General features: G+C 32.9%; 1 protein-coding gene across 2 annotated transcripts in view; it reads right to left on the reverse strand.

Moving 5' to 3' along the window:
- Nucleotides 1-26,596, reverse strand: part of LOC126884042 (5-oxoprolinase) — a 657,750-nt gene that overhangs the window by 612,273 nt on the left and 18,881 nt on the right. For both annotated transcript variants that reach the window (XM_050649831.1, XM_050649830.1), the window contains exons 2-3: nucleotides 24,141-24,314; nucleotides 6,898-7,089 (exon numbers count right to left, since the gene is read on the reverse strand). In XM_050649831.1, the coding sequence (XP_050505788.1) occupies nucleotides 6,898-7,089; nucleotides 24,141-24,311 (363 nt within the window). In that variant the 5' untranslated portion in view covers nucleotides 24,312-24,314. The remainder of the gene's footprint in view (nucleotides 1-6,897; nucleotides 7,090-24,140; nucleotides 24,315-26,596) is intronic.

The raw sequence follows: 26,596 nt of genomic DNA on the forward strand, positions 1-26,596 counted from the left end.
CGAAACGTTAATAAATTCATTTTTTAGTAAAATTGTGGCTTATTTCCCATAAAAAATACGTAATATGCTTTAATGTTCTATACAAAAATGTTCTACATTAAATTTAAAACAAAAAAGGTCCTATACATAATTGTTATAAAATCAACGATTCCACAGTTACGGAGGGTGAAAAGTGGAGGTTTTCGATACTTTTTATATTTTTTGAGCAATTTATAATATTTTTACTGATTGAAAGAAATTTTCTTTAACAGGATTTGCTATTTCAGTGGCCGATGGTGTGTTAGTGATAAGCCCTTGAAGAAACGTCAACCTCACCACCCAAAATCATCTTCAATTGCCCAAGAAATATAAAAAGTATCGAAAACCTCCACATTTCACCCTCCGTAACTCTGGAACCGTTGATTTTATAACAATTAAGGATAGGACCATTTTTGTTTTAAATTTTATGTAGAACGTTTTTGTATATAACACTGTTTACGCTTAAACATAGTTTTAGAAATATTGACGAAAAACGTAAAGAAATAACTAATTTACCGACTTCTCCCCCATCTCCCCCCCCCCCCCCCCAAACCGGACGCTCAAAATGGTGTAACTTTTTTACTGAACAATATGTGGATCATATAGAGCAATTTGGTGTTGGAGGAAAACTTTTACTTTGGATGTCTAGGTTAGGCCTTTTTTTGGACCAATTATACTATACTACCTCCGTAACTTTGGAATTGTTCATTTTAGAAGGATTATGTATAGGGGCATTTTTTATTTCAAATTTATTGTAGAACATTTTTGTATAAAAGGTTGTTCATGCTAAACCTCATAGTTTTAGAAATATTGACGAAAAACCTAAAAAACTACGAATTTGCCGAATTCTCCCCCTCTCCCCCCCAAACCCGACGCTCAAAAAGGTGTGACTTTTTTCTGAACATTATATGGACGATACAGAACAATTTGGTGTTGGAGGATAACTACTTTCACTTTGGATGTCTGGGTTATGTCATTTTTTTATCAATTCTATCATACTATTAATGATCATAGAAAAAGTTAAAGTACCTATATTTTAATAAATAAATTATTTTTATTAAATAATAATGTATTGAACATAATTTATTCATTAAAATATACCTTAACTTTTTCTATGATTAATAATGATAGTATCATTACAAAAAATGGATTTTTGAGAAAATATTATTTTTTCAAAAATTGTATAAAAAATTAGACTGTTTATTAATTAATGAATGTCTAGACAAATTGCATATTTGTAATTTACACAAAAGTACATACAAATTAAAAGAAGAAATATCAAAAATTCATTGAGTAGATCCCAAGATATAGAAAATGGTAGTAGTTTTAAGTTGCTTTTTTAGTTTTTGAACTCGTGCATTTTTCGGCTCCTGCCAGGTAGCTGACGACTGTTTTAATTGTTGACCTATAGGATGAAAACCTACATGTTTCCTGCCTAGAGTTCGCGTTCGTTTTTTAATTATTAACAATTTAGTGCAATCAACGCAGAAGCTCCCCCTTCACTTACTATGACTAATCATCATTTGAACTACATTTTTAAAAATTCGAGTAAAATATCATCTTTCCGAATACCTACGTAAGAAGATGTTTTGTAAATGTTTATAAACTAGTATTTTTTACTATATTAGATAATTTTTTATCTTTTCTTAATACATTTTGATATGATCACTTTTCTACGTTCATTTGGCATACGCAGAATTGTCATATCTTCATTATTTTCTGTCATTTGTTATTGCAAAACAAAGGTCTCTGGGATAAACAAATAGAATACCTAACTTTTAAACTAATTAATGTATCGGTCTCAAATTTTGGGAGTTTGTTATGTACCCCAATACCCAACTTTGAGTAAAGCGAAATACTACAGTTCTAAGTTAGTTTTAGGAAAAGTTATTAATAAATAACGATTTTCAGTTATTTTGCAGTTTACGAAGCAACAAATTAACTTTTTGGCTTTCAAAAATCGTCATTGTGAAGGTTTTTCAATATTCTAAAAAAATAAATTTTGTAATTTTATGTCAACTATTTAGCTTTTTAATTGAGTGCCAAAAATGGAAAAAATCGCATTGATTGCACCAAATTGTTAATAATTAAAAAACACGATCTCTAGGCAGGAAACATGAATGTTTTCATCCTATAGGTTAAGTCCACAATAACTAAAAAAGTAGTCGGCTACCTTGATATTAATTTCATTGTCCCGAACATGGTCTATTTCTTGCTTATTTCCCTGGCTGGAATATTATATCAGTGCGACGACACGAATGTTATCTCCTTGTAGTAATACAGTTTGAAAATTCCAACTCTAACTCGATTTCCTACTGGTAATCTTTAGTTTCTGCAATATGTGCAATATTGATGTTTTCAGTCAATTCACCGTATTTGCGGAGCTTCTAACGGCCCAATAATCACTAAATTTATTAATTCCGTTCTTTTTGGATGAATAGTGTTAGGTTTAAGGTAACAGAATTCTATGTTTGTTTTATTTTTGATATGAATGCAATTTCTTTTATTTAGAAACGAACGTCCACTTCTATTTCATTGATGGATGAATGAGGAATATACATATTTTTTATTCGATTTTACTTTTTAAATACAAATATTTTTTTGTACAGTATTTTTGCCGCCCCAGGGGCGTCATTTGATAGAGTTAGGGGAGGCAGCTGCCCCCTCCCCTGAAACCGACTGAAATTAACAAAAAATACTTTCAGTTTTCATTATTACATCATATAGTATAATGTATTGTATATTATATAATGCTTGCCCCCCCGCCCAATCAAAATTTCAAGCCCCTGTGCCGCCCTCTCACAATTTGCCGCCCTAAGCAGCTGCCTATATTGCCTAATGGATAAAGCAGCCCTGGTTAAGTGGCTTCATAAAGCGCAATTCCATTTTGATTTTATATTGCAAAAGTTAGTGCAAAATATCCATAAACAAGTTAACATACCGTTGCGTTTCGAGAATATAGACTTGAGAAACGTCTGAACATTTAGTCCATGTGGTGAGACCGCTCTCGTCTGGAAAAATTTCTGATTCAGTTTCTTTGTGGATTCCTATTCAAAAATGTCCACTTTAAACAAATCTCAATACAAGGGTGCCGGGCGGAATTTTTGGGCAGAAATTGTTTAAACAATTTTTTTAAACAAATACAAAAGATCACGTTTTTTTGCTGTGGGACATATGTTTTTAAATTCAATGGGAAAATCCCAATAGTTGGCTGTATACCATAGTTTAAAAAAAACTCATACAGAAGTAAAAACTTTAAATTGTATTCTGGTATAAAATTGTTTATTAAAACTATCTAAAATGTCATCCAAATGGATTGCAAAACGTTTTCGTTCTAATTCAGAACATCTTCAGTGCCTAGAATGAAGTATTTCCACAATAGATTAAAGCAAAAAGTTAAAATTGTAACTGTTATAGAAAGAAAAAAACATGTGGGAATACTTACATTCTGCAGAGTAGTTTGAAACTAGCACACTATTTAAAGTGGTAACTCCATAATATATGGTTTACATATTATATACCAATAGAATATGTTGACGTTAAAGAACAATAAATCACCGGGATCGGATCAAGTAGCATCGGAATTACTGAAGGAAGGAGGAGACGCACTACAGAAAACAATACATGTATTGATAACAAAGATATGGTCAAATAAACAGCTACCAGCGGTGTGGAACAGTGGTATTATTGTACCATTACATAAAAAAGGGAATCAGTTAGAATGTGGAAACTACCGTGGAATCACGCTGCTGAATGCAGCATACAAAATAATGTCCAACGTCATTTATGAAAGACTTAGACCACACGCTGAAAAAATAGTTGGCAGGTACCAAAGTGGCTTCTGTAGACAGAAGTCAACAATAGACCAGATATTTGTTCTGCGACAGATCCTTGAAAAAACAAGTGAACATAACATCGACACACATCATCTCTTCATAGACTTCGAAAGCGCATATGACAATATAAACCGAGAATTCTTAATAAAAGCAATGAAAGAATTTAATATACCAACACAACTAATAGAACTGATAAAAGAATCTCTAAAAGTAGAAAGTAAAATCCGGATACAAAACGAAATAACGGAAACAATAGATATGAAAAAGGGACTACGCCAGGGAGACGCTCTATCATGCATTTTGTTCAACATTGTACTCGAGAAAATAATGAGGGACACAACAGTCAATACTCGAGGAACAATAATTAATAAAAGCGTGCAAATACTAGCATTTGCAGATGATGTTGACATAATCGCAAGATCAAGAAGAGAAATGATAGAGGCATTCAATCAAATAGAACGAGCTGCACAAAATAGTGGCCTGAAAATCAACCAGAACAAAACAAAATATCTGCAGGTAAGTAAAAACACAGAAATAAGGCAGCCACAAAATATAACAATAGGAGAATACAACATTGAGGGGGTAAAAAACTTTACATACTTGGGATCCCTAGTCACATCTGATAATAACGTAGCAGAGGAAGTGAAGAGGCGAATATTTATTGCCAATAAAAGTTATCATGGCTTAATTCGGCAACTAAGATCAGACAACGTCGCAAGGAAAACAAAATGCCAAATATACAAAACCCTAATAAGACCGGTACTCACATACGGCTCAGAAACCTGGACACTCACTAAAAGAGAGGAAACATTGCTAGCCACCTTTGAAAGAAAAATCTTGCGACACATATATAAGGGCACAAAAGAAAATGGAATTTGGCGAAGAAGGTACAACTTTGAACTATACAAAATATACCAGGATCCAGATATCATAACATTCATTAAAATAGGACGGCTGCGTTGGATGGGACATGTAGAAAGAATGGAAGAAGGCGAAATACCAAACAAAATATTCAAACAGATGCCAGTAGGAAAAAGAACAAGAGGAAGACCGAAGCTGAGATATTTAGAACAAATAGAAAATGATATAAAAACCTTAAAAATAAAAAACTGGAGAAAAAAAGCACGAAACAGATCAGAGTGGAGAAGAATCCTGGAACAGGCCAAGACCCAGAAAGGGCTGTCGAGCCAATGATGATGATGATGAATATGTTGACTACAAGTTGATGTTGTTTGATATAATAGAATACATGCCTAAAGGACAACATGCTTCCCTGCTCGAAAATGCTAGATACTTGCCAGTTCAATGGGCACAGACCAACTGAGAAAATAGGAAATGGCCCTTCAATATGACAAGAGTGACATGACATGGCAAGATAAAGCCAATTTTTGGTTAAAGCTTAAAAAGTTTGATTTGATTTTGGATTTTTTGGTAAAATGTAAAGGTTGTTAATAAAAATCTGAAAATGCAAACTTAAATTATTTACATGTTATAATCTATTGTAAAGTCTCAATTAGCAACTCTCTATTCCAGAAAAACTTATGGATTTTGTAGATTTAATGTAGGTCTATTTCATGGTCCACAGTGTGACGTCATCGAATGTGAAATGACAACATGAAAGATAAATTTAGTTAAATATGTTTTTAAGTTCTGTGGGTCATTGTAAACAAGAAAAGTATCTCGTAAATTTTCTCAAATATTGATAGTTTTCGAGTTATAGGCGATTTAAAATCTTGAAATTGCAAAAATGCGCATTTTTGAGGCCTAAAAACTCAATTTAAATTAGTATTTTTGAGGTTTCCAGATACTTAAATTGAAGTTTAAACATTCAGCTTCAAGAGTCTGAAGAGTGGTTGCGTCTAACTTTAATTTAAACCGTTGTTTTAATTGTTAAATATGCGTATTTATCCAATTTTTTTGCCGGTGCGGCGCGCTCTATTTCACAAATCTCCTATTTTCCTCTGAAAAATATTTTTTTAGATTCTTTGGGATATTCTAACTAAAATAAGTTTTTTGACATGTTTCTCAAAAGTTAACAGTTTTAAAGTTATAAGCGATTTAAAATCCAAAAATGCGTTCTTTTGGCATTTTTCGGATTTTAAATCGCTTATAACTTTAAAACTATTAACTTTTGAGTAAGTTTCTGAAAATTTATTTTATTTAGAATATCCCAAAGAATCCAGAAAAAATATTTTTCGGAGGAAAATAATAGATTTTTGAAATAGAGTGCGCCGCACCGGCAAAAAAATCGGATAAACACGCATAATTAACAATTAAAAAACAACGGTATAAATTAAGGTTAGACGCGATCACTCTTCAGCATCTTGAAGCGGAATGTTTTATTTTCAATTTAAGTATCTGGCCACCTCAAAAATGTTAATTTAAATATAAGTTTTTAAGCCTCAAAAATGCGTACCTATATTCGCATTTTTAAGATTTTAAATGCCAAAACTCGAAAACTATCAATTTTTAAGAAAAATTAGAAGATACCTTTCATGTTTAGAATGACCCAAGAAACCTAAAAATATATATGTTCCAGAGCAAAAAAAACGTGATCTTTTGTATGTTTAAAAAAATTATTTAAATAATTTCTGCCCAAAAATTTCGCCCGGCACCTTTCAGATTTGTTTAAAGGGGTTATTTTTGAATAGGAATCCACAAAGAAACCGAATCAGAAATTTTTCCAGACAAATGCAACGGTACATCAATTTATTAAGAATTTTTTAAATGACATGACGTATAAAATAAAGATATAATTACTAATTTTAAAACTACTTGACTTGGGCTTTCATCTCATATTTTTTGTTTTTTTTTTTAATTCGATGTCTAACTTATTGAAAAATAGTCTCTAAAAACGCTAAGATTGGCTTTTTTGAAAAGATTAAATGTTTATTTGCATTTTAAGTTTAAAGTAAGCATTTTACGAAAAAATCACAAGAATAACTTAATACTTTTTAGTACTAAAACTTATTCAATCTACCTAAATAAAGATTCATACCTAATGAATATCACAGAATATAAAAAATAATTTAGTAATATTTACCAGATCAAATATTTTTGGTCTAGCTTGATTTCCAATTAGAAGTAAATCCTTGTAACCCTTGTTGATAATAAATGCCATTTTTTCTCCTTTTCTCTCCAAGAGTGCATTGGTGGCAACAGTAGTCCCCATTCTAATCCATTCTATTAGGGAACTGTCTACATTGCCTTCGCTATCCAATGCATGACCAGTTTCCTAAAATAATAGACACTAACTGTAATAAAATTTTATGGCTTATTATTTTACAGTAATACCAACTTTTAAAACTGTATTCATTTCGAATTTCTTGTTAGGTATGCTTGGCGTAAGATTATAGACATAAAAAATATATATTATATTTTAAATTAAAAACAAGCAATTGGACTTCGTAAGTCCTAAGTTTTCACCCAACGTGACCGGGAGTAGAACTGAAAATCGATATTTGAAGTCTTCGTGTAACGTTGCGTCGATTGATATGTTACCGTTAAAACCCGATTTCAGTTAAAACCCGAATTTATTAGGAAAAACTAGTTTTAACTATGCGCTTTAGACAATTCTAGTTTTAACTAGTCAAAACTAGATTTGACTGCTACATTCAGTTAAAACTAGAAATCCCGAAAGGATTTCATTTAGAGTAATTTATAATAGTTCAAAGTAGCTTTTTTCTAATTACTGGCGAATACCAGTTAAAATTGTTGCAAGAGACAAATATGTATTACGGCTTGTTCAAGCAAGCAAGCAATTTGATTCAACCCGACCTGTGGGAGATGTCCACCCTATCGAAAAAGTACATTCGGGTGTAACAATTCATTGGGGCGAGATGTTTTGCCCCGAGTACAAACAGGGATCACCCCACCTCGCTCCAATGCCCCAGGCCATCCCTTCCCCCCCCCCCCCATAGCACATAAGATTCCATGTGGTACCCTAATCGAATGCAAAAAACTAGGCCAGCGTGAAGCGCTCTATGCCTTTATCTTCTTAATTACTTATCCGCGGAACTAAAATTGCTTGCTTGGGCCCCAAGTCATTGTACCGAGCCCCATTGAGCTCTGTCCAATGACTTGTTGCTCGAGTTGTTTTGGGTTTTTTTGGTTTTTTATATTTTTTTGGGGGCTTACGCCTTTTTTTGTATTTTATATATTTTTTTGGGGGCTTACGCCCTTCTGTATTTTTGTATTTCTGACTTACCTTAAAGGTGATCGTGGTATTGGACCTACGTGTGTTACGTTTTCTTCGGCACTTGTTGTTTTCGAGCTACGAACCGTTCACTGTTTACACTATTTTATTTATTTATCCCTCTTTACAATATTTGTTGTTTTGGACGTCTGTGCTTCCACCGGTGGAAAACGTCGTACCTCAGCATCTCTCGCAGTATTGGGCTTGGATGGTGCTCCAGTCCTGCAAATTTTACCCTGGCCTTGTCTGTCATCATTTCCGTGACTATTACTTGCTGTAGTTCTCTGAAGAGGAATCGTTCGGCTACGTATTTTGGGACTTTGGCTGCTTCTCTTAGGCTGTTGTTGTGGATTGCCTGTATCTTCTTTTTTGTTGTGTTACACACGTGTCCCCATGCGAGAGATGCGTACGTTAGTATCGGTAATATTATGCTGTTTATGAGCCTTATTTTAGTCTTCAGTCTCAGTTTACTTCTTTTTCCTGTTAATCCTCTTAGTGTTGCTCTTGCCATGTTGGTTTTTTGGACTGTGGCTTCTACATGTCTCTTGAAGGTTAATCCTTTGTCCATGATGACTCCTAGATATTTGGCTTCGTTTTTCCACTTGATGGGGATGTTCTGCACCGTCAGTTGTTCTTCTGGCTGTTGTCTACTTTTCTTGTATAGTACCGCTTGCGTTTTTTCGGAGTTGATGGCTATCTTCCACTTTATACACCATTCCTCTACATATTCTAACGCTGTTTGCAGGTTGGTCACTGCTATGTCTACGTTTCTATGTTTGGCCGCTATCGCTGTGTCGTCTGCGTAGAGGCTCATAATGGTACCCGGAGTTCTGGGTACGTCTGCGGTAGTACAGTAGGGGTGACAGGACTGCTCCCTGCGGTACCCCAGCTTCCGGGCTCCCGAGCTCGGACAGGACTTGTCCTATCCGAACCCTGAAGCTCCGGTCGCCCAAGTACGAAGAGATCAGCCTCGTCATCGCCCCGCTGTACCCACAGCCTCGCATTTTATATATGAGTCCCTTATGCCACACTCTGTCGAAAGCCTTGCTTACGTCCAGGATTACGGCTTGTTCGGGGTAGTGTTAATGACGAAGGCGGCCGGTTGGTCGGTAGCAAAGTAGTGTGTGAAACTGTTCATTGTTTTGCATCGTTTTTATTGGTTATATTACACCACTGTGTATTATTCATATATTAATAATAATATTTTTATTAGTAATAGTAATAATATTTAAGATCAGATTGAGAGCAGAGATTTATAAGAACTTGAAAATAACGTGTCTTGGAAAGGATTTTAAAAATGGAAGAGACAGAGAAGAAAGAAGGTCACTACAATGTTGTGACCAAAAGCATATATAATAAATTAATGGTCGAAGTACAACATGCGGAACCAGTGGCGTACCGATAGATCAGCGGGCCCTGGTTCCAGTTGGGATGCGGGCACGCTCGCCCAATAAAATCACACATATTTTTTATTAATAGTTATTTATGATATGTTATGAAGTGTTAAAAGTACACGTTTAAGGCACGCATGTGAAAGTTTCACATGAGTGCCTTAAAAATGTACTTTTTAACACGCATATCATACAATATTTTTTCTACAAACGTAATTACTGGACAATATCTACAAAAACTTTTACTTAAACGTGACTGACATTCCATTTTTATATTTTTTGGACATTACATACAAAATTGTCTATACGGTCAATACGAACTGAAGTGCCTTAAAAATATTTTAAAGCACTAGTGCCTTAAAGTAGCATTTTTAACGTTCGTATGGAGTGCTAAAAATTGCATTTTTAACACGGTTGCAGAAAAAATATATCATATACATATTTATAAAAACTGAAGCTAACTTATAGTGCATTTACTCACGGCTTTTGCTGTAATTTTAAAAAAACCGCTTGGATTGACATGCACTTTGCCAATCACATAGCTAACATGTCAAAGAAAAAAAAGTGATATTGTGCTGATGTGTGCTTTTGCCATGGGGGTGACGTTCGCCCCTTCTCTGGAGTGAAAAAACATACGTTCAAGATAAGTCCGGAATTTAATAAACTGACTAATTCTAGCAACTTTCGTTCTATAAAGTATTGACTTTTCACGTCAAAAAAAAACAGTTTTTAGACAGTTTTTCTCAAATAACTTAAAAAGTAAGTATTTTATCGAAAAAAATATTAGGAGAAATATAGCTTATAAAAAAGTGAACAAATGGTGTATATACGAAGATTGTACATCCAGTAGGAGCAGATTTGTAGGTAATAAAAAGTAGGTTCTTATTCGTCAAATTTCAAATCGAATATTTCAACGTGAAATAACCAAAAAATAAAGCACTCTTCTGGAAAAACTCATCCCAACTTTTTTAAAGCGTTTAAAACTTTATTTTTGTTTCTTTTTTAAGTTTCTAGCATCAAAATTAAGTACTTACTTATGTAGGTAATGCTCAAAATAAAGTTGGTTGATTTAAACTTATTGGTGATATAGTATTTTTACTACAAAAGCGATATTACGTAGGTCAAAATTTTTGACGTAAGAGAACTGTCAAAACATTAGAATGTGACTTTTCATTATTGCCATGTTTATAATAAACGTAAGAGAACTGTCAAAACACTGTTTTGACAGTTCTCTTACAGTTTGACAGTTCTTTTGTTTATAATAAACATGGCAATAATGAAAAGTCACATTCTAATGTTTTGACAGTTCTCTTACGTCAAAAATTTTGACCTACGTAATATCGCTTTTGTAGTAAAAATACTATACCAAAAATCTCAAGTAGTAAAAAAATATAGGTTTTGCTATTGTGAGTATTTTGGACTTTGTATTTTCCTGAAGACAAAAATTGGTTAAAATACGGCTGTTCAAAATTTCCATACACTCGTGATTAGTGACTCGTTTAAACCCATTTAACCCTCTTCAAAAATAAGCACTTTGAAGCAATGAATCTTACAGATCTTATAAACAATAGATAAGTAAAGTAATTTGGGAAGCTGTAACGATTAATTTCATTTCATTTCATTTTCGATGGGGGTGATTTTCACCATTTTTTACCAACAAAAAAAAATGGACCAACATTCTTTTGATCGTAACTTACTTACTTTTGATGTTAGAAACTTTTTTTAATAACAAAAATAAATAATTTTTAAAATGCTTTAAAAAAGTTAAGTTTTTCCCGAAAAGTGCTTGATTTTTCTGGAATTTGACTAGTAGGAAACCACTTTTCATTAGCTACATCTTCGACTTTATATATTAGGTATACACCATTTTTTTTTTCACTTTTTTATAAGCTATATTTTTGCTAATATTTTTTTTTATAAAATACTTACTTTTTGAGTTATTTGCGAAAAACCGCCTGAAACGTGTTTTTTTTTGTTCTAAAATAAACATTTTTACTCGCAAATAACTCAAAAAGTATTGATTTCGTAAAAAACGGTATAGGAAAAAATTGCTTAGAATTAGTTAGTTCATCCAATTCCGAACTTATCCATTTCCTGTGTTTCTTAATAAAATTTTTATCAAATTGTTTGATATGAATTAGTATTCTTCGTTTTTATTTATTGTACCTACACTTGTTATAAGTACCTACACAAAAATTAAAAATTTTAAGCAGTTACATTTCCTAGTGTTTACTTGTGTAGTTCAAAATGTCCCCATCAAATTAGAAATAAAAGAAGCAAAAAAGCCTGTTAGAGCAGGCCCCTTCGGTGCCCGGGCCCTGGTTCCACGGAACCCGCGGAACCATGCTCAGTAGGCCACTGTGCGGAACTGTCTGCCAAGAAAACACCATTACAAAATTGAAGACTAAGATGATTTAGAATTGTTGAAGTTGGCGAAATAAAAAAGTTAGCTTCTAAAATGGATCCCATCAAATATTATGTACTTGTCGAAAATATTTTTGTCATAATTGAAGCAGCCCATGTTGCTATTTTTCATGGAAATCGGGATAGGTTGAAGACTGAAACCGCCAGGAAATAGGCAAATATAACTTTTTATTGATATGATCAATACTTTTATATCAATTTGTGAAGCCTGCCAACGGAAGAAGAGTAAAAATATAAAAACGAAGAGAGGTCTTGTGTCGAAACCTATATTGCATTCAGAAATGAATAGTCGCTGTCAGGCAGATTTGATCGATATGCAATCCTAAGAGAATCGCATATAAACGAATCTAAATTAATCTAAATTAAATTCGTTCGCGATTTCTAGTTTTAACTGAATTTAGCAGTCAAATCTAGTTTCGACTAGTTAAAACTAGAATTGTCTAAAGCGCTTAGTTAAAACTAGTTTTTCCTAGTAAATTCGGGTGTTAACTGAAATCGAGTTTTAACGGTAACAGATATAAGATTTCACTAATTTTATGGCATTTTTGTCAAACTTCCAGTCCCAACGTTTTAAACGGAAATGAGATCAAAACCGGAACTAAATATTCGATACAATGAAACATGACTGATGGAGAAATTTACGGAAATTGAAACACTACAAACGCAAACATGGCGGTTTTCATGTGCACAAAAATATTAAACAGATACAAAACACCAGAAAGCAGCTTGATACAGGCAAAGTTGTAGACATCGAAGGAAACATTTTGGCTACTTCTTCTTCAAGTCCTGTCTCCTTTAGTGGAGGTTAGCAATTACACTGGCAAATCTGTCTCTGTCCAATGCGGCTCTAAACAAAGATGATGAATCAAGCGGGTCCAGTCTCTGACGTTTTTAAGCCATGAAATCTGGCACCTACCGGAACCCCGTTTTCTTTTATTCTTACCCTGGATGATCAGGTGCGGGAGGAGGTACTTTTCGTATTTTGGCTCTAGTTCAGCGGTTCTCAATATGTGGTACATGTACCACTGGTGGTACACAAAACGCAAAAATAGCCAAAATCAGCACCACTATTATAGTTAATTAGATCACCTAGCTAGATAGGTATTTCAGTTAGGTGGTATCAGAAATAATAAAAAATATTTGGTGGTACATGACTCAAAAAGATTGAGAACCGCTGCTATAGTTGAAGATAAATTAAGAAGATGAAAAGAATACATGCAAGAATTATTCGACGATATAGCAAGAAGCACATTTGACAAAATTCTGGAAGCACTACAAGCCTACCGATATACAGGGTTAATTTACAATACATACAACAACTCAACTATGTATGTCGGTGAAACTACATAAAAACACAAATCATATCCCAATCGGCAGAGAAGTCCGACAGGGCGATACCTTATCGCCTAAGCCGTTTACCGCAGTACTATATTATGCTTGTAAAAAACTTAACTGACAAGAGAGAGACCTGAACATTGACGATAGAAGATTACCAATTTGAAATTCGCAGACGACATAGTCTTGTTCTCTGACAACATCAAGGAGATATGTACAATACTACATGAACTTCAGCTAGTGTGTGCCAGTGTAGGTCTTAAAATAAACATCTCAAAAACAAAATTCATGACAAACCTAGTACCTGGCGGAAATATCAATATTGGAGACAACGAACTAGAGCTAGTGGCAAAATACTTTGGACACGAAATAAAGATCACAAGAGACAACCAAACTACGAAGAAGAATAAACCTAGCATGGACAGCTTATGGAAAACTCAAAAACATCTTTAAAAGCGATATACCAATTTCTTTAAAACATTTGACCAATGTGTGTTTCCTGTGATGACTTATGGTGCCGAAACTTTGACATTGACAGCTACAACCCTAAAATGCTGTAAATAACTCAAAGGAAAATGGAAAGTTCAATGTTGAGTATATCGCTTCGTGACCGAGTTAGAAATGAAGACGAAGAACAGGAGTTACCTATTTAATTTCCCGAATTACTACCCTGAAATGGAACTGGGCCGGACACTTCGCCCGAATCAGTGATGGGAGGTGGACAAAGAGATGACTTGAATGGAGGCCGAGATTATACAAAAGAAGTAGAGGAAGACCCCCTACTCGTTGGACTGACGATCTTAAGAAAATGTCAAGAAATTGGATGCAAAGTGCTCAAAATATATAGGGGAGGGTGGTCTATAGTGGGACACTTTTGAACATTTCAGTCTTTCGGTTGCATCTCTTATTTTTCTAAAGGTTTGAACGTATAAAATCACTGCTTTGAATATCCTCGATTATGTGTCAATTGGAATTTTAGATAAAGTTAATAGAAAGGACTGCATAATCATTATCCCAGTATGAACCATTTGTCCCAGTATGGACCAATATTGGTTCATAGTGGGACTCCTATTGGTTTATATTGGGACACATATGGTCCATACTGGGACCATATAGTTGAAGCAGGAGATAAGTAGGTGTTCATGGGGAATCAATATTAAAAATATTAAGAAATTTATTTATATAAAAATTAAGATTACAGAAAGCATTTAAAACATTTTATATGTAGAAAAATCAAACTGGAACTGTAGCTGATTTGCTGAACGTTCCGTTGAACCTATTGCGCTAGGTTTTGGTAAAATCCTAACAATACTATCTTGTTCTATTGTGTCTATATCTTCTTTCTCGGGATAAGTAAATGTATTGCCCAATGTTTTACGAAGGAAAGAAATCACATATTCACCTTTAATAATATCTTCAACACATCCAGCATAATGACGAACAGTTTTTTTGGTAGGGTATTTCACAATAACAAAATCGCCAATATGAATATCTGGCTCTAAATCATTGTCTTCATCGTCACAAAGTGCGTTGAATTCCATGTCGTCGTCTGTTTCGGACTCTTCAGAGCTTGATTGGCGTTTGTACCTTTTGTTAGGTAATAAATCTACACTACATAATATGTTCTTATTTTTTTTAGTTTCTATTTTTTGTAATGCTCCAAACACTTGTTTTGTGACTTTCTGTTTCTTGTTTTCTTTTAACTGTTTCTTTTCTTGTCTTTGTCTATACTCTTCTTCTATTTTATCTTTTATAGGAGTGTCTGTAAGTACTAGTGATTGCCCCTTCTTTCTTTTGGTGGTATTTTTTCTAGGAGGTGCTTTTGGATGAGGCCTAATGACTTCAGGGTGTTATTAATATTGATGCTCTAGAATGAGAAGGTCCAGCTACTGGAGATAAATCAGAAGGTTCAAAATAGGCAGTATTAATTTCATTTGAATCAACTGATATCTTTTCTATGGGAACAATATGAACCTCAGTGGATGACTGGGGTGGAGTATTTGCTTCGTTTGTTGTAGTATTTTGAGGTTCTGGATTTGGTAAAGCTGCAACTTCAGACGGCCGATCTGTGACATAAGACATCATGAAATCTTGGTCTGTAAAAATGTTGGAATTCAGCGGACAAATTCCAGTTTTCTGGAAACCTTTTAAGATATTGGTTGGGGTAAAGGCTAAAGGAAATGCTTTACCAACAATTTCACTTATGTTATAAATTGTTAAAGGTGTACCCGGGTGATTAATCATCCATTCATCAGATGCTCTATTGTAGTATGACTTGAAGGACCATGGCAGGAAACATCCAAAGGCTGCAGCCGATGACTGCAGTGTGGTGGTATGGTCAATAATACTATGCCATTATCTTTTGCTTTCTTTAAAACATCAACTGCTTAATGGCTTTCATGATTGTCCAATATAATTAATATCTTTTTAGCAGGAGAGCAGTTAGTATGTTTGATAATATGATCCAAACATTCTGAAAACGTGTTCGCAGTCATCCAACCTGAAGGAAATGCGGAACCACCAGAACCAGGAGGAGCGTGTTGTAACATTTTTGGGATAAATTTTTTTCTTGGGAAAACCATAAATGGTGGAATAAAAGTACCATTTGCAGATATTACAGAACACATTGTTACTAAAATACCTCGTTCTCCCGAAGTGATTTTTCCGACTTGTTTGCAACCACTTTGCGCTTATATCTTTGGAGGCTTGTGAACAGTCGTAACTCCGGTCTCGTCTAAATTATAGATGTCACTTGCACAAAATTTATACTTTTGAAGCACACTCGTTAGATTTTAAAAAAACTCACTAACATTGTGTTTGTTAAAGCTTGTCGCACGAGACAAACTGGTAGCTTCCGGTGTGCGTAACTTCAACCGCGAATTACGATGTCGGAAATTTTTCATCCATTCAGTCCCAGCAGCACCATTTAAATTCCAAGAGTCTGGTATAACAATTGAATTTGTAATGGCAAAAGAATAAGCCAAAATTCTAGTCTCTCTTTCAGTTAAACCGTAGCACATATAAGAGGCATCAAGTAAATATTGTGCCAACATAGCTTCTTGTGCTTCAGTAAATACGGATTTATACCCATGTTTTTGTGTAAAATCATACTTCTCTGTTTCATCACCTGAGAGAGCCTTATATTTTGAAACATGACGCTGCAAAGCCGATTTTGATATAGAGTTTATTTCTGCTGCTTCTCTTAAGGTTTTCTGACCGCTGATTACTTGTAGGACAGCTTTCTTTATCTGGTTTGCTCTTTCCAAGTGAAGTATCGCACTATCTTCATAATGATCTTGTAGCTTTCCCCTCGCCCACTTAGGCATTGTTAAAAAATCTGTAAGAAAATTAAACAAGATATAAAAATTATCATCTTTAATTGTTTTTTATTCAATTTGGCAACATTGATATGTTTTAAATATACAAAAGTTAAAAATATTTGATTAGAAACCTACTTTTAAAGAAAAATCATCAGAAAAACGCTTAAAACATACACTATTTACATGCGTCCCAGTATAGACCACTTTTTTAGATGTCCCACTATGCACCACATAGATATTTCCCAGTATGAACCATTCCACGAAAAATAAATTCTAACTGATTACTTAAAATTGGCAACATGAAAACAAATATTTACTAGCCGATCTACTCTCTCATATCATAACCTCAAAACATACTAAGTATGTTTTTAAAATATTTACTAATAAAAAAGTTATAAACGAAATTATTTGACTCTAAATGTAGAAATGACATATATTTACTTACCTTTTTATTGAAAATATTAAATATTTCTCTTATTATCGACCGGAAACCGCAAATTAATCACAAAACACAACGTGTCTGAACATATGACTCAACACAAGTGATTTGAGGTGTTCGACGCAATTTACAAGGTTGCCAGGTCATTTGTCCCACTATGAACCATGTCCCAGCATAGACCACTCTCCCCTAGTATGGTATAGTTAGACCCAGACCCAGACATCCAAAGTGAAAGTTATCCACCAACACCATATTGTTCTATATGGTCCACATAATGTTCAGAAAAAAGTCACACCATTTTGAGCGTCGGGTTTGGGGGGGAGAGGGGGGAGAAATCTGCAAATTCGTAGTTTTTTAGGTTTTTCATCAATATTTCTAAAACTAAGCGGTTTAGCATGAACAACCCTCTACACAAAATTGTTCTACATTAAATTTGAAATAAAAAAGGCTCTATGCATAACCCTTCTAAAATTAACGGTTCCAAAGTTACGGAGGTAGTATAATATAATTGGTCCAAAAAAGGCCTTACCCAGACATCCAAAGTAAAAGTTTTCCTTCAACGCCAAATTGTTCTATATGGTCCACATATTGTTCAGTAAAAAGTTACACCTTATTGAGCGTCCGGTTTGGGGGGGGGGGGGGGGGGGGGGGGATGGGGGAGAATTCGATAAATTAGTAGTTTTTTTACGTTTTTCGTCAATATTTCTAAAACTATGCTTTAGCGTAAGGAATGTTCTACAGAAAAATGTTCTACATAAGATTTAAAACAAAAAAGGTTCTATACATAATTGTTATAAAATCAACGGTTCCAGAGTTACGGAGGGTGAAAAGTGTGGAGGTTTTCGATACTTTTTATATTTACCGATTTCTCCCCCCCCCTCTCCTCTCCCCCCCCCCCCCAAACCCGACGCTCAAAATGGTGTGACTTTTTCTGAACATTATGTGGACCATATAGAACAATTTGGTGTTGGAGAATAACTTTCACTTTGGATGTCTGGGTTTTTGGTATAGTTATATCATAAATATTGCCCAAAAAATATAAAAAGTATCGAAAACCTCGACTTTTCACCCTCCGTAACTCTGGAACCGTTGATTTTATAGCAATTATGTATAGAACATTTTTTGTTTTGAATTTCATGTAGAACATTTTTGTATATAACATTGTTTACGCTAAAGCATAGTTTTAGAAATATTGACGAAAAACTTAAAAAAACTACTAATTTACCGGCTTCTCTCCCATCTCCCTCCCAAACCGGACGCTCAAAATGGTGTAACTTTTTACTGAACAATATGTGGACCATATAGAACATTTTGGTGTTGGAGGAAAACTTTTACTTTGGATGTTTGGGTTAGGCCTTTTTTTGGACCAGTTATACTATACTACCTCCGTAACTTTGGAACCATTCATTTTAGAAAGATTATGCATAGGACCTTTTTTATTTCAAATTTAATGTAGAACAATTTTGTATAGAAGGTTGTTCATGCTAAACCGCATAGTTTTAGAAATATTGGCGAAAAACTTAAAAAACTACGAATTTACCGATTTCTCCCCCCCTCTCCCCCCCCCCCCCCCCAAACCCGACGCTCAAAATTGTGTGACTTTTTTCTGGACATTGTGTGGACCATATAGAACAATTTGGTGTTGAAGGATAACTTTCACTTTGGATGTCTGGGTTATGCCATCTTTTGGATCAACTGTACTATACTAATAGCACAATGGACAAAAATTAGGGAGGCCTATGACCAACAGTGGACGCAAAGGGCTGGAGGATGATGATGATGATGATTACGGCAAGAAGACCGACTGAAATAACAAACGAAGAAGTAACTAATGTCATTAAGCGAATTAGAAATGGGCAGTTATCAGGACCTGATGATGTGCATGGTGAAATTTTAAAGCTATTAGAGGCACACCAAATGACAGGTCTGACAAAGTTATTCAACAACATATTTATGAGACTGGTCACTTACCAAAAGACTGGCTACTAGCCCAGACTAGGAAATGTGAAGAACACAGATTAATTAGCTTAATGAGTCATGTACTTAATAAATGTACTCCTTACTATCATTCACTCGCTCATATAGGTAGGTACATCAAATTAGAAGAACACCTACGTGAAGTTGAATTTGGGTTCAGCTCAAGACTCCGGCTGAGGGAAACACTTTTCAGTTTACAAATTTTAATACAGGGATGTCAACTGCGATGTGTATGCATATTTCATTGATTTCGAGAAGGAATTTGACAAAGTAGCACATGAGAAACTAATCGATATCCTAAAAACATCAGGACTTGATGGTAAGGATATAAAACAAGGTGGAATGAAGTAAACACTTCTGTTGCATATAGGTATATGAATTTATTAAAAGTCTTAAAATTTATCCACATAGAAGTGGAAAATGTACAAAACGTTTTCGGTCGAACTGACCATCATCAGTGTAAACGTCCAGTGTACAAGTAGTTGAAACTAGCCACTTCAATATGTGTAAAAACGTCTAAATTACATTATTGTTACATTAGATATTAAAAAGCAGTCAACATTAAGTCGATGTCTTAAGATTATTAAGTTAACATGTGCATGTAATTCATCCTTGCTCAAAAATTGTACAAGGCAATAAATCATTGAAAGATTTTTTTTTACAAATTTAAAAAGAGAAAAAATGGTCCTAGGACAGTTAGGGACGAAGTTGATGCTTCCGTCTTTTTTTAATTCACAGCAGCTTTGTTTATAACAATTAAGAAATCAAATTAGGCACATTTGAAACAACATACTTCAATGTTTTAATGTGCCAAATATAAAAAGAGAATCGACCACAAAACTTCAAAATGTGGTCCTTAAAATCGGCCAGCCTTAAAACTTGGGAGAGCGATGGGAAGGAGGAAGGAGCTGTTAACTGTGTCTGGTTCTCGTTTATGGATTTCGACGTTTTTTTAAGATATTCTTCTTTAGGCGCGATTCGATTGACGGTAAAATTGTACATAAATCTGTGCGCCTGCGCAGACAGTATGTACACAGACAGTACGTAGTTCATTGCTAATCTTTCAAGATAGGTATGTATGTATCTGTAACCGTGCAAATAAGTCATTAAAAGAATATATTAGTGTTTTTAGGAAATGTATTATTTATTATAATTCTTGTGTTTTTGGATTTGTGTTTCTCTGTAGTAAAATAATAAAATATTATGTAAGCATAACATTTTTACACTATATGTCGCCGTGTTGTGTAATTATATCCGAAACTTACATGTCAATTACAAAGACCTCGCTGGAGTAGTTGGTAATGCGTTAGCTCTGAGATTGGAATGACGCGGGTTCAAATCCTGGGCGATCCATATTTTTTTTATTTTTGACTGTTTTAATAAAAATATTTTGAAAGTGGTAGATAAGAAAGTTAGTTTGATTTTTAAATAAAATACAAATAACCTGTTAAGTATATTTACTTCGTTTAAATTACCTATTATATAAGAGAAGAATATCTTTTTACGTGCGTGCAAAGTACACACACATTTTTTTTTAATTTATATGTACTTTTTGCGTACATTACGAATATTCATTATTAAAATAAATTAATTGTTATGTAAACCATCTAATTTGTTTAAACTTTTTTTTTCAATGTTTTGAAAAAAAAAATTTTAATATTAATAATTATATTAATTATTATAAATATTTATATTTTGTGAATAAAATTACTTCAAATATTATTAAAAAAAAATAAAAAAAAATTTAAAAAACTAAAAAAAATTGAAAAATAAGTAAATTGTTAAAAAATTAGATGGTTTATATAAAGATTAATTTTTTTAAATAATGCATATTCGTAATGTACGCAAAAAGTAAATACAAATTAACAAAAAAAACGTCGAAATCTATAAACGAGAACCAGAGATAGAGTTAACAGCTCTTTTTTTGAAGCTTTGTATACGATTCCGTTAAAAGGAAATATTTTTTATATTTTGTACATTAAAACTTTTAAGTACCGTGTGTCCCAGTAAGAATTTCTCTGGGCCATATCTCAGGAACCGTTTATAGTACAGCTTTGAGAAAAAATATTTATAACAAAAGTTGCCTCGGGAAAAGCCTGGAAATTATTTTCATAATTGTAGGTCCACCGCTAGAGGGCGTAATTAAATTTCAAAAATTAAAAATCAAAATTTTACAAAATTTACTCAATGAAAGGGCACTGGAAATCCAATTATCGTATTTTTCATAAAATTCATATTTTCGAATGTAAAAGTCGTATTTTCGAAATAGCCTAATAAGTAATATGCCAGCTAGTAGGCGTTATTTAATTATTTTCGGAAATCTAGTTTTCTTTGGAGAATATTAAATACAAGTATGCATTTTTAATCCTGTATTACAAAATTACACCAAATTAGCAACATAATACCGAAAATCGCATGTCGATACCTTTTTATTTTAAACATAACTGTTACTGTCACCAGTAAACGAAATTAAGGAACAGTAGTGTGCTATGGAAAAACAAAGAAACATTTTCCAGATGTACGCGTATATAATTAATTAAAACAACAATAAGTTAACACTATAACACTATAAAATATAATAAAGAAATAAAAGCAACTACTTACTTAGTGACGACCTAAATGTTCAAATTGTTGCTTATCATTTTCGATGCAAGCATTTACTCTTTCAAGAGTAGATTGAACAGTAGTCTCAATTTCTGCTTTCGCAATGCTTTGAATGGCGTTTCGTGTTCTCTAGATTTTAGATCATGTTTTCTCGAGTAGTGGGCCTAGCGGCAAAAACAAGGTCTTTAATCCGTCCTCATAAAATAAATAATAAAAGTCTAAAATAGTTAAACCTGTTGCTATTCAATCTGCTCTTGAAAGATTGAATGCTTGCATCGAAAATGATGGGCAACAATTTGAACATTTAGGCAGTCACTAAGACTAAGTAAGTAGTTGCTTTTATTTCTTTGTTATATTTAGTAGTGTTGTTTGTCTTATCGTTGTTTTAATTAATTATATACGTTTATATCTGGAAAATGTTTATTTGTTTTTTCCATAGCACACTACTTTTCCTTAACCTCGTTTACCGGTGACAGTAATGGTTATGTTTAAAATTTACACATTTCTTAAGATATTTTGAGGTAGAAAAAAGGTATCGACATGCGGTTTTCGGTATTATGTTGCTAATTTGGTCTAATTTTATAATACAGGATTAAAAATGCATACTTGTATTTAATATTTTCCAAAGAAAATTAGATTTCTAAAAATAATTAAATAACGCCTCCTAGCTTGCATAGTACTTATTAGGCTATTTCGAAAATAAGACTCTTACATTGACGAAAAAGAGCTGTTTTCAACAAGATCAAGTATGCAAAATTTGATTTAGCAGAACCGAACTTACAGCCATTTTTTTCAGAAGAAGGTTCCCACTCACTCCTACCTCTTATTTGCAAAGGTAGACTTAAACCTGTGAAATCAAATATGCGCAGAATTTTATGAAGAATACGATGATTGGATTTCCAGTGCCCATACATTGGGAAATTTTGTAAAATTTTGATTTTTTAATTTTTGATATTCAATTACGCCCTCTAGCGGTGGACTACAAATATGAAAATACTTTCCAGGCTTTTCCTGAGGCTACTTTTGTTATAAATATTTTTTCCGCAAAGCTGCACTATAAACGGTTCCTGAGATATGGCCGAGAGCCATTCTTATTGGGACAACCGGTACGTTCTTTCAAATGTGGCTAATTTGATTTCTTAATTTTCCTAAAGAAGACTGCTGTGAATTAAAAAATGAGAAACCAACTTCTTCCATAATAGTCGTGATACAATTTTTTCCCTTGTTAAATTTGTGAAAAAAACGCAATCTTTCTAAATATGAAAAAATAATTTTTCTAAAGGTAATGGTTAAAAAGTTATTCTAATTTTTATAAGCAAAAAATCGATGTTCTTGCCTAATAATTTTGAAATCTTTAAAAAAATTTTTGTCATTATTTGTTTTAAGTTAAACTAGTAGTATAAATATTCTGCTTTTATAAACTATCCATAGTATTACTGTACCTGACTTTATCATTTGCTGACTGTGTGTATATTGTTGCAAAATAAATTAATTTGCTATTCAAAAGCTATTAAGCACCACAAGTCTCAGCATTCCGTGTAATAAGAAGGTTCTAAATTCATTTTAAAATAACGTATGAGTATTAATAAAAACCCAAAATGTATTACTTATTTTGTAATTTTCTAAGTAACAAATTAAGGATAGGCATATTCTGAAAACTCCATATTGAAGTTGTTTAATGGTTTATAAGTTTCTTAAGTGGACTTTACATTACATGATTTATATGTGATTTGTCATATGATTTAAAATGTCATGGAGTGAAATTTACATGTTTACACTGTGTGATTTGTCATAATATGATTTTGCATTGTTATACGGCTCGTTTTGTCATAAGCATTGTCATGCGGCTCGTCATGGGAAAATCATATGACAAATCGCATGATAAATCATGTAGTGTAAAGTCTACTTTACTCTCAAACTCTTCACTTTTTGATGATAGACGAAAATAGCGAAAATTTACCGTTTTTATCTGCATTTGTGCTTATATGTACTATTATGCTCTCTATTTTCTCTCTTTTAAGAGATTGATCAGCTTAATTGATTAATTTGATTAATTAATTAATTATTTTAATTACTACTCATGGAAACAAAACCAAAATTTAATAAAACTTTCCAATAAAATTTATTCTCAGGGCTAATTGATTTTAAAATATTACCTTTAGTTTGTGGCATCTAGTATTTCTCGTTGCTCACTTCATCCAGGACAAAACAAGGAAAATAAATGTACTACAGTATGTAAGTACAGGGCGACAAGAATGTACGATCTCGTGGTCTTGGACATAAATTGAAATCTCTGAATTTTCCCCATAAAATTATATAACAGTACATATAGGTTCTTCTTAACATATAGATTCTTATTATAGGGGTCCAACCAACTCAAAAAATTTGTTTTTGGCCTGGAGGGGGTTGTGTCACCAACAGGTTATTTTTTTTCCTTATTTCCCTAAACTATAATGTGTTACACCTTTTAAGAAATTACTGTAAAATAAATATTACTAACCTAAATTTACAAAACTTTTCAAACAAAATAGATAGAGGAAATGCCGTGTTAATAGTAAACTCTGATTAGATTTCGCAGATGTACATTTCTTTAAATCTTACCTCGTGTAATATACGCCTGATTCCTTCCGTTGGAGCATCCTTGTAATGTTGAGGATCCTCTGAGAGCAATTTCAGGACTCTGATTTTTCCGTTAGGACATTTAGCGAAGACATCTGTGAATGTACCTCCCCTGTCGATGGCAAATCGGAATTTCTTACATGGACGTTCCATTTTCTGGAATAATAGGGACCGAAATTATGTAATTCCACATTATATGTATTAAGAAAAATATCAAAGTGCAAGGTTTGCACTTGTAAGAAAAGTTTTTGTTGTTCAAACTGTGTTAAAAAAATGAATGAAAATATTGAAAATTAAAATTTTTCACTTTTATACGCTTTCTATTTAAACAAATGAAATTTTAAGATCTTCACCGCGTATTCTCTCCCACCTCTAATAGTGATAGCAACTTGTTAACATAAGCAATACGGGCATATTGTAGTCCAGTACGGGCATATTGTAGTACATTGTAGTCCAAGTAGTGAAGCTTAAAATAGGACAAAACCTCGCAATTTTTGCAGAATGGATCAATTTGCTTGAAAATTTGAGAATAAGTAGTGGATAGTCCAATGATCAAAATCTTTATCATGCCAAAAGGCGCTTTTACCATGGGGGTGGTTGTCACCCCATCTTGGGGTGGAAATTTTTATTATATTTTGACCGCAAGAGTTGGTAAAAACATTCATTATAAGCAAAAAACGTTTTACACATTTTTTTGAAAAAATTAATAGTTTTCGATTTACTCGCTATCGAAAGTGTTAGTTTTATATCGAAAAAATCAATGTTTTGAATCAGTTTTCTGCTAATAACTCAAAAAGCTTTCGTTTTATCAAAACAGCTTTTCTTAACAAAAATGTACCTTTTGAAAAAGTAAACAAAACCATTTTTTTTATTTGCTTCAAGACCAATAGTAATCGAGGTATACTTTATTATATGTTGGCTCTTCTTCGTCAAATGCTAAATATTGTAGTTTAAAAGTCAAAGGACGGGAAAACTATGGATTTTTCGAGGATAACTTGTTGAAACTAATTTAAAGTATTTAAAAATATGTATCTTCAGAAATAAAAAAAGATCTTTAGCTTAAAAAATTAAGTGACTTATGAAAAGAATGTCAGTCCCTATTATTTTCAGAAAAAAAGGGATCGTAAACAACCCCTTAATCACCACAATCACCACCCTAATTAAAATTTGTCATTTACCTGATTTGGTTTTCTTGATTTATGTATTGTTAATAGGTTCTAGAAGTTAGATCGAATTAGAATGATTAGTTTTTAAAAAATTGAGTTAAAAGCGAACAACGAGTTTTTGTAGTTTGGTAAAAAATGCCCTTTTATTCAGAATAGAAAGAGTAGCATCAGAGATACGAAATAATATTTAAATATTAAATTGTAGCTTATTTAATTCCCAAGAATTTGGTTTGCAAAAATTTTTTTTACATTAAAAATTGAGTGAGCTATTGACAATTAAAACTTGTTATATCATGCAAAAACCACCTTTACTAACCCTTTCAATGCCACCTCTTTTTGTGACTGAGAATTTTAAAAAGATTTAATATTAACTAATAATGTAAAAACCTACAAAATTCTTTTATCTACTCTATGTCATATTATGTACAAGTTTTTAGTTTGTGAAAACTGTAATTATAGATAGTAGTGCGTGAAGTGTTTAAAGTGTGCGTGAAGTAACAATGTATTTTAAATGGGACTTACTTTCTCGCACTGTTTTTGACACACTTTCATATAATTAAATATCCTTAACTTTCGCGTTGTCATGGTGATGACATAATGAGGAATAAATGACGACAAAAGTTTTGACAGTTTTGTGGTTTGAAAGAAGTTAGAATTTTTAAACGTCAAAGTTCTAAAAATTGTAGAATAGAAATAAATTCGAGTGACGAAGAGTTACAGCTTTTTATTTGTTTCTCGTAGATAAAATATTGTATGAAACTGTGAGTGAAGTACTTTTTGCGAACTTACCTATAAACATCACGTCTGTTCGCAAAAAGCATACTTCACGAACTGTTTCATAAATAACTATATTAACGAATCTTCTAAGATAAAAAATAAAAAAGTTATGGTTACAAAATCAATATATTTTTTTAAAAAACATGGAGAAATCCAATTTGAAGTATAATAATTTAAGTTAGCAGTGTTTTTAGTCATTGGCCTTATTTATTATTCTTCATTTATGTATTATTAATAGATTCTAGAAGTTTGACTGCCATTTTCTTCAGAATAGAAAGATTAGTATTAGAGATACAAAAAAATGTTTAAATATCAAATTGTAGGTAATTTAATTCCCAAAAACCTGGTTTTATAAAATTTGTTCTACGGCAAAAATTGAGTGAATCGTAAATGAATATACCATCGAAAAACATTGAATTTTTATGATTACCTATTTAGTGGGAAATAAGCCACAATTAAATTGAAAAAATAATTTTATTAACGTTTCGAAGCCAT

The sequence above is a fragment of the Diabrotica virgifera genome, chromosome 4 (genome assembly GCF_917563875.1).
Source record: "Diabrotica virgifera virgifera chromosome 4, PGI_DIABVI_V3a".
NCBI classification, from domain to species: domain Eukaryota; kingdom Metazoa; phylum Arthropoda; class Insecta; order Coleoptera; family Chrysomelidae; genus Diabrotica; species Diabrotica virgifera.